The following is a 14,846-nucleotide window of genomic DNA, read 5'->3' on the forward strand; positions in this document are numbered from 1 at the left end:
CGATTAATTTTCAAATGTTCGTAAGTTAAAGTTCCCCATTTAACGGAAAATTTAAAGTTCATAGGTCCAATTTCTCCTGTAACTGATTCACTTAAAGTATGGTTCAGGTATATTACTGAGACTCTATCATAATAAGGTGTTTATGTCTAATACGGCAAAAAAAAAAAAAAAAACGCCGATTTTCTGAGATTTCGGGGTCAGGCAAACACCCTCAGTTAAGGTACCACGGCTTTAAACCCTACTAACCACCTACCTGACCTACCACTAACCACCCAGCACCTACCTACCACTACCTATCTACCACCAGCACCCAACAAGCATCTACCACCACCACCCAAAAAACATCTACCACCACCGACTTATTAACCAGCACCTAACCAGCACCTATCAACACCTACTAACCACCAACTATCACCTACCATCACCCACCTACCACCCCCTAACTACTACCTTCTTGGGGGCATCTTCTTCAGCACCTGAGGCCACCAACACCTTCAGGAACCGAAGAAGTGAAAGAGTGGTCAAGATTAATTAGCTCGTATAAGTACTGATGGGGAAGATAATGGGGGAGGGGTATTAAGCCCCAGGGGAGGAGGAGGTAGTGATGGGGAGATAATGGGGAGGAGTGGCTGGGTTCAGGGGAGGAGGAGTAGTAATGGGAGATAATGTAGAGGGGTATTAAGCTCCCCAGGGGAGGAGGAGGAGGGAGGAGGTAGTGATGGGGAGATAATGGTGAGAAGTATTAACCCCCAGGTGGGGTAACTCCATCCCCAGCGCAGTGGCTGGGTGGGGATGGAGGTAACCATGAGGTAGACAGGTTGTGTGGTGGGTGGGTTAGGGGTAGGGGGTGAGGGGTGTAAAGGTTTATATGTGGGGTGGGAGGCGAGAGGGAAGGCGGAGGACAGGAGAAAGAGAAGGAAGTGTGTGGTTAAGTAATGTGAAATAGCCAACACACACACACACACACACACATGCCACACACACACACACACACACACACACACACACACAAGGATGGTGGTCTTACAGTGAGAGAGGCGGGTGTTAGGGTGGGCTAGGAAGGTTTAGTTTTAGTTTTAACAAATTTACTGACAAAGCTTGGAGTACAGTTTGCCTATTGGGGGTTAGAATAAAGGGGAGAACACAGACAACAACTGAGGATTAAAGAAACAGGAGAGAGAAGGAATGTAAAAATGTATAAGTGTAGTAAGAAAGAGATAACATAAGGATAAGACAGAATGAATAAAGTAGAACTATTAAACACACAATAAATAACTTTCAAAACGAGAGAGAGAATTAAATACAAAATAAAATGTCATATACGTTGATAAATTTCGGAATGACGAATTAATAAAGAAGAAAAATGAAAAGAACGGAGGATAGTAAAATAGGATCTGGTATTATAAAAAAAAAGACGATAACTAAAATATTAATAAAGAACATAAGATCCAACAAAGGGTTAAGTATTATTAATCTGATCCGTTTATTTGTTGATACTATTCCTGGAGACGATAATTATATAGCCATGGTTGGTAGGAGTAAGCTTGAGTTTTATTATAACGGGATGAGAAAATAAAGGTTCACTACACTAAGTTTCCACCGCGATCTATCCACACAAACCTAACCTAACACCGATGAGCTTCTGGTGAACGCTGTGAGGGACGGGGCGGGGTAAGGGGCGGGGCGGGGTGAGGGGCGGGGCGGGGAGTAAGACGTATTAGTACACACATTGTCACGGAGAGGAACCTTTGGTCGGCGGTGGTGCTTGATGATACGGCAGCATGACGAGATGATAAGAGAGAGAGAGAGAGAGATCACAATATCGGAGAAGAACTCTTCCTCTCATGTACAAGCTGAACCTCTGCGGGAGGGAGGATGGGAGAGGTAGGAAGGAGGTAGAATGGATAGAAGGGGTTGGAAGAGTAAGTGGGATGGAGAGATAAGAGTGGGATGAAAGGAAAAAAAGATCGGAGGAAAAGAAGCAAGCGAGGGAGAAAACGAGGGAAAGGAGAAGAGAACAGAAAGGAGAGCAACCACATGGAAAGAGGGCAATGGGCGAGTTATGAAAAAAAGGGAGGAGATAAACAGTACATATGGAACAAGAAATGAGATGTGATATAAGGGAAGGAGGAAGGGGCGTAAAGGGAAGGAGGACGGGCGTAAGGAGGAGAAAGGGGTGTAAGGGGAGAGGGAAAGGGCGTAGGGGAAGGAGAATGCGAAGAAGTAGGAATGAGGAAAAAGAGGCGATGTGAAGTGGGGAGGGATGGAGAGGGAGGTGGAAGAGGGGGTGTGGACAGGGAAGGAGGAAGGGAAAGGTTATGTGAGAAGTTTGAGGGGGGAGAGAGGGGGGAGAAGGGAAAGGTGATGATGTGAAGTGGGGAGAGAGAGGGGGAGAGTGGGGAGGGAGAATTGGACAAGGGGGAAGGGAGAAGGGAAAGGTTATATGAAGTTTGAGGGGGAGGAAGGGGAAGGTGATGTGTAGAAGTGGGGGGAGGGAGAGAGGGAAGTGGGGGAGGGAGAGGGGGTGGACAATGGGAGGGAGAGAGGGAGGGAGGGAAGGGGTTGGGACAGCTGCCCAGGCTAACCTCCCAGCATCAGCTGAACCACGAAACACTCATACTGGACGCCGACCTGCCTATTGGACATAAACCTGTAATGGACGCCAACCTACTAGTGGATATATATATATATATAACGTAGTGGACATAACCTGCCCTAGTGGACGCTCCGAGGACGCCAACTTGTCATAGCATGCGACGATAGCCTTGACACCCTAAAGGGACCTGGCTATTGCATTTGTGATGGCTACTGGAGACGCCGTTGCTGAGATGAACACACACACACACACACACACACACACACACACACACACACACACAAATAGACAGACATCTAGACAAGATATACTGTAAAAATAGCCGACAACATTTTCGAAGAACCAGAAAACGACCAAATCCCCACAATATTGAAGATTATCTCAGAGACAGACATAACAAAACTTATCAATACCCTTCTTCACTTCCTGGTTTTCCCTCATAATAATAATAATAATAATAATAATAATAATAATAATAATAATAATAATAATAATAATAATAATAATAATAATACAAAGAAGACGAACGAGAAAAAATATATATCAAAATTGCAATATAAAAATAGCAATGCTGATAATTTTATAATAATATTAACTTGAACGATGATAACAAAAATAATAATAATAAAGTAAGCAAATAAGAAATAAACGATTTCATTATACTTTATGGTAAATAAAGTAAACATTAGGAAAAAAAATACACCTCTACCAATGACCGGCTGCCCACCTCCCTATATAAGGATGGTGGGTAGGGAGGCGTGTGAGAGCATTTCATGTTTAAGAATAATGGATGCCTGGAGATGAGGCCAACACCGTGTCCTTCTTGCCCGCACACACATACACCATCTCTACTCACTTAATCGCATTAGGAACACAAAAATACCCCCGTCCCTTTTACCTTACCTATTAATTATCTGTTTATATGTTATAAATCGGGTTTTATCCTCACACTTACGGATCTAACGTGGAAATTTACGTATTTTTGGTATCGTTAAACTTATTAAAATTCCTATGGTAATGTATAGTCATTTATCGTTAAGATTTAAGTGAGTAATTTTCTAACTATATTAAAAGTTTATTCGTGTGTCCTGGTAGTGAGACAAAGTCCACATTACATAGTGAGAACTTTCCCGTCACTGACCGACGCCAGGTACAAAAAAAAAAAAAATAGCCTAAAAAATAATCCTACCTGTGTGTTTTAGACGATTCCCAGGAAGGTTGAGAAAACAAACAAAAGGTAACGTTATTGTTTGGTAACAAGTTGGGTATTATTTATATCGTGTGTTTACTCCTGCCCTTCATATTGTTTACCTTAATACTCTCTTACCTTCAACAGAGGACGTGAACCCAAACAAACCCGCCAGCAGGACTCCCCAAGCATGGCGGCCTTCATATGACCACCCGTCCCGTGGTCAAGGCGGAGACTCAATATCCTCAGACAACACATTGATTTTTTTTCTCACAAACTCACGAAGAAAAGTTTTGATTAACAGCGATATTTATTTGATTTTCCTTATTTGTAATGATAATAATGACTATTATTATTATTATTAAATATTTTGTTTCAGCGAGGATACATTGTAGACTAAATAAGGCTTAATACTGCAAATTGTGAGCGTATTTGGCGTCGCCTTCAGGTAAAATAAAATAATAAATGATATATACCTTCATAATAATTAGAGGAAAAGGATGAAGGAAAATAAATGGAGGAAAAACGTAATTAACATGGAAGCAGGATTCTTATTACACGATGCAAGTGATAGAAGGGAAGCGTTTCATTTTCGGCAGCGTCGCCGTCAGGACATAAGACTTCAACTTCCTCACCCTACGACCGTCACCCACACGACCCACCGCTCTCCCCACCTCCCCTCAGCTACCTTTCTTTCCCTCCCTCCCTCCCTCCCTCTCTCACCCTCCCACCGCGACCGCCCGGCCCGCTTCCCTCTGCCCAGCAAAAAATCCAAAATGTCAATACTGGAAAAGGATGACAAATTTCTTAAAACCGACAGGCGTGGAAAATAACGAAGACTCTACCTTAAAACTTTGTGTTAATGGAGAACTCATTCCCACACACGGGACAACAATATTTATCTTCACCTTTAAAAAAAAACTTTACGGGCAAATAAAAAATAAGGTGATATTACAATTTGAAAATGATGTACATTACTATTAAAAAAAATACAATTAATTTATAATAACCAACTACTTGTGTAATTATATTCAAAACAAATTAAATGGACCTTAAAGAACGTTCGAAGCTGACGTAAATTTTGTAGAATAATTCAATATAGTACAGTACAGTAGTGCAGTACAGTACAGTACAGTACAGTGCAGTACAGTATAGTATAGTATAGTACAGTGCAGTACAGTACAGTACAGTACAGTACAGTATAGTATAGTACAGTACAGTGCAGTACAGTACAGTACAGTACAGTACAGTACAGTGCAGTACAGTATCTGGTGTTACAGAATGTAGCTCTTCGGGAAGCTTCCTCCCTAAGGTATGTGTACTCGGTCGTCAACCAGCTGTGTATCATCAATTGTGACGTAACGTAGTCTGGGCTAGGTTACGTTACGTTATGTTAAACTCAATAAGTGGGCCTCCGGGGAGTAGAGCCTGGAGACACTACTCCCGGACCATTAACTTTACTGTTTCCACTAACAAATAGTCGTTAAATCTGGTACAATAACGGACATTTTAACATCAAGGAAAATAAGAAAAAACTGGCCAGATTTAAGGAACAATTCCTACTGCTGATATTACTTCAAAAATAAAAAAATATAATATTTTTTTTGGGGTTTCATTATTTTTCTTCAAATCCCAAATTAATTTAACACCGGCAGACTGCCTTCATAATGTACAACACCTTTATGTTTCAAATTATAATTTCATATCGCGGTGTTTTGTTAACATTGTTAAAAATTTCAAGGAAAATTATATATATATATATATATATATATATATATATATATATATATATATATATATATATATATATATATATATATATATATATATATATATATATATATATATATATATATATATATATATATATATATATATATATATATATATATATATATATATATATATATATGTCATTAGTATCTTATAATACATCTGTAATGTTAGAAATTCGTGTCATACAACAAGAATTATATCAAGATTTTCTTAACATCTTTTATAAGCAGTATTTCTCCTTTACTATTTTGAACTCCATGTTAACTACGTGAACATATACACGTGGTGGTTACCTTCGGGTGATTATTATGAACTACATTATAATAACGGATATAGTTGTCGCAGGTATATTGGCTAAAACGCTTCAGGTATATAATTAATAATATACGAGGAGAAGTATAGTCGTCGGGGTTGTGTTACCAGGTGAGGTGAAGCATAACCCGGCCCACCAACTATACTCTCGGTGTTAGATGGTGCTTACTTGTAGTTAATAATTTATAGTGTAATGTAATAAAACGTGCTGCTGCTTGATATAAGGGTTATGCTGAGATTGTGCCATTCTTTACCTGTAATACATTAGTTATTAAAAAAAGGTAAAACATTTCTAGTTCTATTTTGCTATTTTTAAAGTATAAACAAGTGTTGGAATAAAGAAGTTTATATTTAGAATTTATCGACTTTTTTTTTAGTGTAGTAGACGATAAAGAAAATGGTTTATACTGCACATCACTTAGATTTTATCATAGAAGTGTTAAGTAAAAAAGCACAGTCCGGTTTAAAATAAAAGTTGGTACGGTACAAGTGTCTCGTAATTTATGTAGTATAGTTAAGTATATTAGATATATCCTTAAAGTGTGTTATTTGTAAGTGTGTGGTGATGTTTATAAACTGTACTTAAATTTTGTAATTGTTTAAGTGTAACGTTAATGAATTAAAATCTATACTGTAATTTTATGATTTTTTTAGATATAATTTTTTAATATATTTCTAACTACTGTCTGGCCTATTTCAAAATTTCATAATTAAATTTCAATATTTTTAGAATATCGCCTTGATAATTTTCTAATGTGGTTTAGTAAAAAGTGTTGCAGCTAAAAAAATAATAATCCACTTTTAAACGATGTCAAGATTATATTTATTAAAGTAATTATTTTTAAATTGTGCCATGTATAATGTATAGTAATAATTATAGTTACTACTTACACTTTATGATTTATAAGTGAACTCAAGTAAAAAGTAGTACACTCGATGTTCAAAAGTACATTAGCGTTTCCTTTACTACAATGATATACGAAATAGTTGAAGTGAATGATTATATTCTTAAAATACGTATGTATCTGACACTGATATTATCAAAATCAACTCTTCATATCAGTCCACATAGGTGGCGCATAAGTCACTTTACCAAGAACAAATGTACATGTACTCGTGTTCATCGACTCAGTTTAAACACGTACTAAACACATATTAAAATCGTACAATTCACGTATTAAACTCGTACTAAACACGTATCATCTCGCTGTTCCCGAATTCATGAATTAAAACTTAGAGGAAATTATTTTGTAATAAAAAATAAAATAGGAGAAAACGAGTTAATAAAACTAAGAAAAAAACACCGCAAAAACAGGAGGAAATAAAATCCAGAATAAAGCATAAAAACTGAAACGTAATAAACGAAACAAAAACAAAAAACAAAAGTACTTACAACTACGATAAAAACAAACACAATAAAAAACACACAAATCAAAATGACAAAGATAAATAAACGATAAAACAGGACAATAAATCACTAATAAAACGAAGAAAATATAAAACTAAATTATAACAAACAGCTAAAATAACGGTAAACAAAAACAAACATGAAAGAGAAAAAAAACAAAAAAAATTGAAATTAAAATTATATTAAACGGGAAATCAAACTAAATAAAAAAAACCCGATAAAACAGAAAAATAAATATAATGGTGATAAAATAAAGAAGAGAGAAAATCCAAATATAAACAAGAGGTCGATAAACACAAAGGAAAGATTTTAGATCCTGACCTACGTATTTCCACGATGAGGACAGCCAGCCAGGAACTTCTCCACTATACCCCTCCTCTCTCTCACAACATCACTGGCAGCTTTTCTCACTTGGCCCGACTAACCGACAATGAACGGAGAAGGAGGAGGAGGAGGAGGAGGATAAACCCCGATGACAACGACGTCCTGCTTGAGGGGTATAACTAGAGAGGAACGACCAGGACTGCCTCGTTAACTAACCAGGTCACTCCATCCAGGTAGTGTGTATATCTTTTCCCTCTCACACATCCGCAAACTCCACATTCTGAAGACAAACTCAAGTGAATCTATAGTCGTGAAATGACAGTCCACAGTAGGACACTGCTCTCAACGGCTGGTAGTCTTTTACACACAACACTGTCAAGGCTAGTAGAGTCTCTAAGTCATATTGAAACTACCAAACTGCCGCTAACTACCTGGTTTCCCTGGCTCATTGTAACGAGTCACCGGTGCTGTCCTCCACTCACTGGCTGCTGGGGGCACAGTCTGCCACCTTGTTTATGGCGCTCCGTAATTACGAGCATCACGTCTACTCTTGTGTCTGTCGCCACTTCCTTCCTCAACCTGATGCATACCTCGAGGGGCCAGGTTCTCAATAGGCTCGTAAGATGAATGTTTCTGCCTATATGAAGATGAAGGGAAATACACGTCTAAAATTATGTGTATCAAAATTAAACTACGATTCTGTTTTAATTAGATACATCCCCTTATTACCATCAACAGGAGACAAAAGTAATGTAGATAATTTTTGAAAGGATTCTCTAACTTAATTTTGTCCTCTTAGATTCTCACCGAAGTTTGGATGCAATTTAAGTTGTGTGTGTGTGTGTGTGTGTGTGTGTGTGTGTATGTGTGTGTGTGTGTGTTCTCTAGCTAATCAACTAATTTTTCGGACGTGACTTCACACAACTTCAGGTAAGAGGAAAATTCATTATGCGAACTTTTTTGAGAATTTAGAACCTGAACCAATTTTCACTAAGTTTCACACAAGTTCAACCCGATTACAGTTTTGATGACGTACAATTTATCGGCAGGCCAAGCATCATAGGCTCTGTATAAAAATTTCACCAAGTTACACATTCTCGGATACGAACAACAGTGTCTTGGTACGCAATTACGGATGTGTACAATTTAAACAGAGGTAAAACATCCCCGGATTTATACAATTTAAAAGGGGGTTTAACAGTCCAGGATTAATACAATTCAGACAGTGATAAAACATTCCAGGATCTAAACACAGGGAGGTACGTGAATCCTCGACTTAGTATACAGTTTAGTGTCGTGCACATCAAGTTAATAAACTGTTCTCTCTTCTTGCTCCCTACGTGGTTTCCCCTCCCGATCAATTCCTTCATGCCACGAACGATTTATCTACAAAATTAGTAGACTTGTGTGTATTTGAACACCAAGGTTTAAGGTGTTCGTAATGTACACCCTCACGACGTTCTCAAATGAACAGTACAACACAAGTTTCATCGTTCACACTTAGGGATATAGATTATTCACATGGGACCCACACCTGTAATTTACATACCACTAACTTCTACTTTCTTTTTCATTAATAATTAAACTCTTGTAAAAAAATTCTCAACAAATGAGCATCGCATCACGCTACTGTCAAGCTGAAGGAATATCTTGGTGGATTTATTTTTTTTTCTCTCTTAGAAATTATGTGAAATCAATGACTGCAAAATTAACTAGATAGATGTGAGGGTGTGAGGTCTGATGAATGACGGTCTCCAGAAGTAAGGAATTTCCTCGTATATCGTGATTCACTTTTCTTGTAATTTTAACATGTTTATAAAATCATTACTAAGTTCTGTTTATCTTTTGTTGAAAATTTTCTGTTTTTTCTTTCATATATTTATTTTTTAATAATCTCTGTTTTTCATCTGTTATAAGTTACAGTATCTGAGGGGGTGAAGGAGGATGGCCTTGCTGTGATATATACTAAATCCTAAATTTATTAGTATAGTAAGGATATTTATTAATGAAGAACGGAGGTAACAGAGCACCTTAATATTTCCACTCGCTGGTGAGATCAATACGGTACATTATCCCTTAATAACGCCTCGCTCTGACACACGCTTCACTTTCTCCACTAACTACCAGCAATTCCCACTTTTACGATAATTTTACCTTACTGCAATAACGCTATAATTTCACGAGCTGACAAATTATATCCCTTGACTTAACCCGCTGTAGTGGAACCTCGTCAAAAGTGGCTATCAGAAAACCCAACCAGACGTAAAATAAAATTAGTTTTAAAAAGTTTGTGAATGATAATGATGGTCCGGCACGAAAGATTAACACATTTTAATTTAGGTTATAAACTCATCACTCGTGTTTGGCTCATAAAAGTTGAACACCCGTAGGAAACAGTCGCTGGGGGTGATAAACTGGCCACACGCACGTACTAGTAGTAATCCATTTCTGGAATTGGTCGTTTGTAGGAACTTTTCCATAAACATTAATATTGCTAGACGAATTCTGGCTCTGTCCATCACGGAAATATACACAATTTCTCGTTATTTTGCGATGAAGGCCAGAGTCTCTCGTGACAAATCGTAGTTATATTTGCACTATTTCTATATAAAAAAAAAGAGCAGCCCCCAAAAAAATAAAATAGAAAGATTAGCACTAAGTTAACGTTCCTAGCCATCCCGATAAGCTATTACAAGTTTTTCATCGTCAATTTAGGTGTAGTGGATCAGTGTGATAATTACTAGGTGGTAGACGTGTGGTCCCCGTCAACCCTCGATCAAGTTAAGATATTCTGGCTTGATTGGTGGTGAGGTCTTGTACAAGCCGCTCCTACTTAAACATATACATTTTTGTATGCGTGTGTACAGTATGATGCTATACATAACACAATACTTCCTTTCGTCATATAAGGCTTGATGTATGTATATGATGTAATTATGAAGGAAGATAAACTAGGCAAGGGGTCGATACGTCAACGCTCCGCCCTAACAAGTCTCGTTGCAAAGTAGCAATTTCTTAACTGGGATCCTTATCGTCAGGTCATCATAATATTTTGTTAATCTGCTAATGAAGCACGAGAGAAGAACACACTATGGGAGCAGCTCCAGGCATATATTTGTCTTTCAACGATGTAATGATTATAATTAAATCATTTACTTGATTGAAGCCGCTGGGAGGACAAACCCGACCCCCGGTAATTTCTCTGGTGTCATCTGCTTTCACGTAAATTAATTTTGTGTATCGTGCGCTGTTGTCTACCGAGGGGTACGTGTGTGTTTACATTCTATTAATCAAAAAAGTCTTCACGCAAACTTCCAATCCTACTTTTATTGTTGACGACAGTTCCTGAGCCAGTCTTTTCTCCAACCAGTTGACGGAGGCGACGGCGGCGGCGATTGGGTCTGGAGAAAACTTTTGCTTCTCCCCCCCAAAAAAATTTCGGGAGCGTGACGCCAAACTCACGTGATACATGAACTGACTGTCAACTTCTTTGTTTCTGGGAATCACTAGCGTCTCTTAATTCATCATGTCCGGTGGCTGGTAGACCCATCCATCCATCAAACATTGTCAGTGGTGGTGGTTGTAGTTTGGTGGTGGTGGTGATGTTGGTTGTGGTGGTGGTGATGATGTTGGTTGTGGTGGTGGTGATATGGTTATAGTGAGGATTGTGATAAAAGTGGTGATGGTGGTGTTAGGCAATGGTAATGATGGTACTGGGTGGTGGTGGTGATAATGGTGGTGTTAAGTTGTGGTGCTGATGATGGGTGTGGTGATAATGGTGGTGGTACTGGATGATAGAATAGTGATGAGGCTGTTATGATGGTTGTGGTAGTTGATGATGGTGCGAATATTTTTGAGGTTATGATGCCAGTGGTGGGTGTTGTGATGGTGTTAGTGAGTACAGCATGACAACCTTATTTGTCATTAATTTTTTCCTACTAAAACTAATAATTTGTTTGTGTTCCTATGTCAGGTCACATTAAATCACTGGAATTCTTCGTGGTGATTATATCCTGTTTTTTACCAAGAGATGAAAAAAAGGCCAATCTGAAAAGAGTGATTTTTATAAGCGTCAGAAATCACAGGTTAGGAGAGAAGGCATCGAGGGTCGTGATCCCACCTTTGCACGACTGAATCCCATCGAATTTCCGGTGGTGATCCTCTCCGGGAGGTGGGAGGCGGCGGAACACTCCCACAGGATACTGCCACTTATACCTCACACATGAATCATACTCGGAACGTTCAGAATGTTAATAACGAGGAAATAACTAGCAGGGCGAGTGTCGGGTCTCCTCTCACCGTCGAGATTGTTGTAATGGGAGGTGGTGGTCAAACTGGGTATAGTGATATCTTCATCGCTTGCTGATAAGGGATGTTATTATTTACAGAGTATTAATCATTCAGTTATATATGAATCACCATAGTTTACGTGTTGAGATGATTACTGAGGTGTTGTATTATAGCTAACGACGGGATGGTTGTTGGGGGAGGAGTTGCTGCAGCATCCATCCATTCACGGTGGCTGTGCGCGGGGGTCGGCCACACTCAACACACACTTCTGTCATTCACTAAATTTTGTGGAGACCTTCAGTCATCACAAGTCTGGCCTCGTCACGCAGATGTCTTACGAACTTGTTTACATGGTAGATATTGCGAAAAGATTTTAACATGGAATTATATTTACTGTTAATAAATTCGTCTTTTCGAGTGTCAAAGGTTGGAGATATATTTTTGGGGGTAATTAGTCTTTAATTACATACAATCTATTTATAGAAACAAACTTAAGAGTTAACTGCCACATTATGTATTCACTCAAAGACAACGTGTTCACTTAAGAGCCAACAACAAATAAAACTACATTCGTGAAAAAAAAATGAGACGAACTTCGACACAACTGAAACATCCGTAACACGAGACCAACTCTTTACTACATAGTTTCATCACCCCACCACTACACCTCTGGGGAGAGTACAGACACGTCACCTCGTCTCCCCAGCAGGAGAGTTAAGGTACTGTTTTCAGGGGAGCTCACCTATGGTTGTGCAGGCGTTGACAGACAGGCGTGGTGTGAACGCATCCAGGTCTCCTCTTCACTATAGGACGCTCAACGCGCTACAGTGAAGAGTTACTTGCTCTCTCCTGCTCTCACACTTTTGCTTCACTCTCACTAGGCACATATATGAAATATATAGATATATACGGCATATAAATATATTTTATTATATTGGTTCTTTAGAGTTCACCTGCTTTGATTCCACTTTGCCCCAAGGAGTAATTTGGAATTATTGAATTGCACTGAGTAAATCACTTATTGTGAGCTACTGCTGTACAGGGAAGGCCGGGGATTGGCGGGATACTGCTTGCTTGTCAACTCCTGTTCCGGGCCAGGGCAGTGTTACTAGGCCTGGGAACCTACCGGCGGACTTTTTTAAACCTGTCACCTTTGTATATTTTCTTAGATTAAAATAAATTGTCGGACATGGTTCTCTGAGGTCTCCCCTTTTCCAGGCAGTGACTTCTCGCGTTTGATAAATGGCCAGACAAGCCTCCGTGTTTGGCCTTTTTTGTCCAAATTCTCACCCCAATTCACCTCAAATTCACCTGGTATTGTGAGGGCTCCCCTTTACCCGGGAACTGTACAGCGCGGCCGCTCCACAACACTACTCTCCTTGGCACAACTTGTCAAAATTTTCCCACGACTTTCACACAAAATCACACAAAACACAAATCATCTCATGTCGGGCGGCGCGTGGGGTCGAGGCCAGAGAGGCGGGTCAGCTTGGCGCTACTCCTGACGCAGGCAGGTAATGTGGCGGCGAAGGTGACCTGGTGGACACAAGCTGGCACTCCACACCTGGCGGTGCTGCTGCTGTCGGCCCAAGGGTATGTAGTAAGCAACGCCGGGAATATTAATTATTTATTTATGAGGCACTAGAAGTTTTGTATCCTGGAGTGGGCGGAATGTTGGGGTGGTGCGGGCGGAGGTTTAAGGCCGCGTCGGAACTTCAACGCTGGCATGTAGAGGCACTGGGGTAAGGACACTGTGGGAGGCCGGGCCGCCGCTGCTGGTTGCCACACTTGCGTCGCTACTGTGGCTACGAGTGCGACACGAGAGAGATGCGGCGTGTGAGGTGCCGCAGGAGCGCTAGCGGTGAGTGTGCTAACACAGCGGTGTTGGGCAGGCGGCGGCGCGCGGCCGTGTGAGGAGCCCGCGCCCGGCCCGGCCACCGCAGGGTTGCCAGTGCCCCCCGCGCACCCCCGTCGCGCACACCCCTTCACCACCACCACGTGCACCACCCCGCAACATCCCACACGTCCTTCACCACGTGCACCACCACCTACCTCCGTCCCTCCCTGCCCCAACACACCCTCCCCCACTACCACCCACCCACCCAGGGTCACCTGAGGTCACCCTGCAGATCCCTCACCATTACCCTCCTCCCGCCCCCCGCCGGCGTGGCACTGCCCCTCGCCCACCTCACACAACATAAACAGTCATCCAGGAAGGCAAGAATAAACACCTGCACGACAGAAACTGGCCATTTTGCCACATTACCTGCAGGGAGGGCATAGCACGGCAGCGGCGGCGGTCAGGAACAGCAGCACTCTCACACCCAACTGACTCCCACATTTGCTACACTTCGCTTCAGTACAGCCAACCCGCCTGTCTCGTTACGTCCAAATCTCTCTCGTAACGAATTTCGCAGCGGCGTCAATTACGATACACTCCTGAAGGGGTTTTGGGGTAGACGACTGGCGTAGTGGAGAAGGGGGCGGGGCGGGGCCTCGGGGAGGAGGAGGCAGCGACACAACAACTGACAATGAGGAAGAAGCCAAACAGACGTCACAGACCCACCACCTCCCCACAAGTGTTTTATTTTCAGGAAATGGTTTATCTTTATAAGGTGACTCCTTATGTTAATTCAAACATAATGTCGAGAAAAACGAGAGTTAGACAATAAGTGTTGACGTGGAGGTATGCAAACAGTCAAGCTACGTCCAGCGCTCAACGCTCATTGGCCAGCGCGTCCGCTCTCAGCTGGATCGACAGCCAGTAAAGATTCAGGAGAGTAAGTTGTGAGTGATTACCCCATGCCAAATACCATAGATCATTACACACTGCCTGGAGGCCCACTACAACCTCCCCACTGTGGCTAACTTATTGTGTTGCTCACTCACGGCTAACACTCATCCTTACTTTGTCTATAACTGTCTCTAAATCTCTCATACGAGTACATGTC

The 14,846-nt window shown here is 40.8% G+C and overlaps 1 protein-coding gene across 1 annotated transcript in view; it reads right to left on the minus strand.

Moving 5' to 3' along the window:
• LOC121876507 overlaps positions 1 to 14,294 on the minus strand; it is a 79,805-nt gene extending 65,511 nt beyond the window's left edge. Inside the window, exon 1 of the mRNA XM_042381637.1 lies at positions 14,162 to 14,294. Coding sequence (XP_042237571.1) covers positions 14,162 to 14,236 — 75 coding nt within the window. The 5' untranslated portion in view covers positions 14,237 to 14,294. The remainder of the gene's footprint in view (positions 1 to 14,161) is intronic.
• Positions 14,295 to 14,846: the final 552 nt, after the last annotated feature.

Source organism: Homarus americanus, unplaced genomic scaffold (genome assembly GCF_018991925.1).
Source record: "Homarus americanus isolate GMGI-L3 unplaced genomic scaffold, GMGI_Hamer_2.0 scaffold9798, whole genome shotgun sequence".
NCBI classification, from domain to species: Eukaryota; Metazoa; Arthropoda; class Malacostraca; order Decapoda; family Nephropidae; genus Homarus; species Homarus americanus.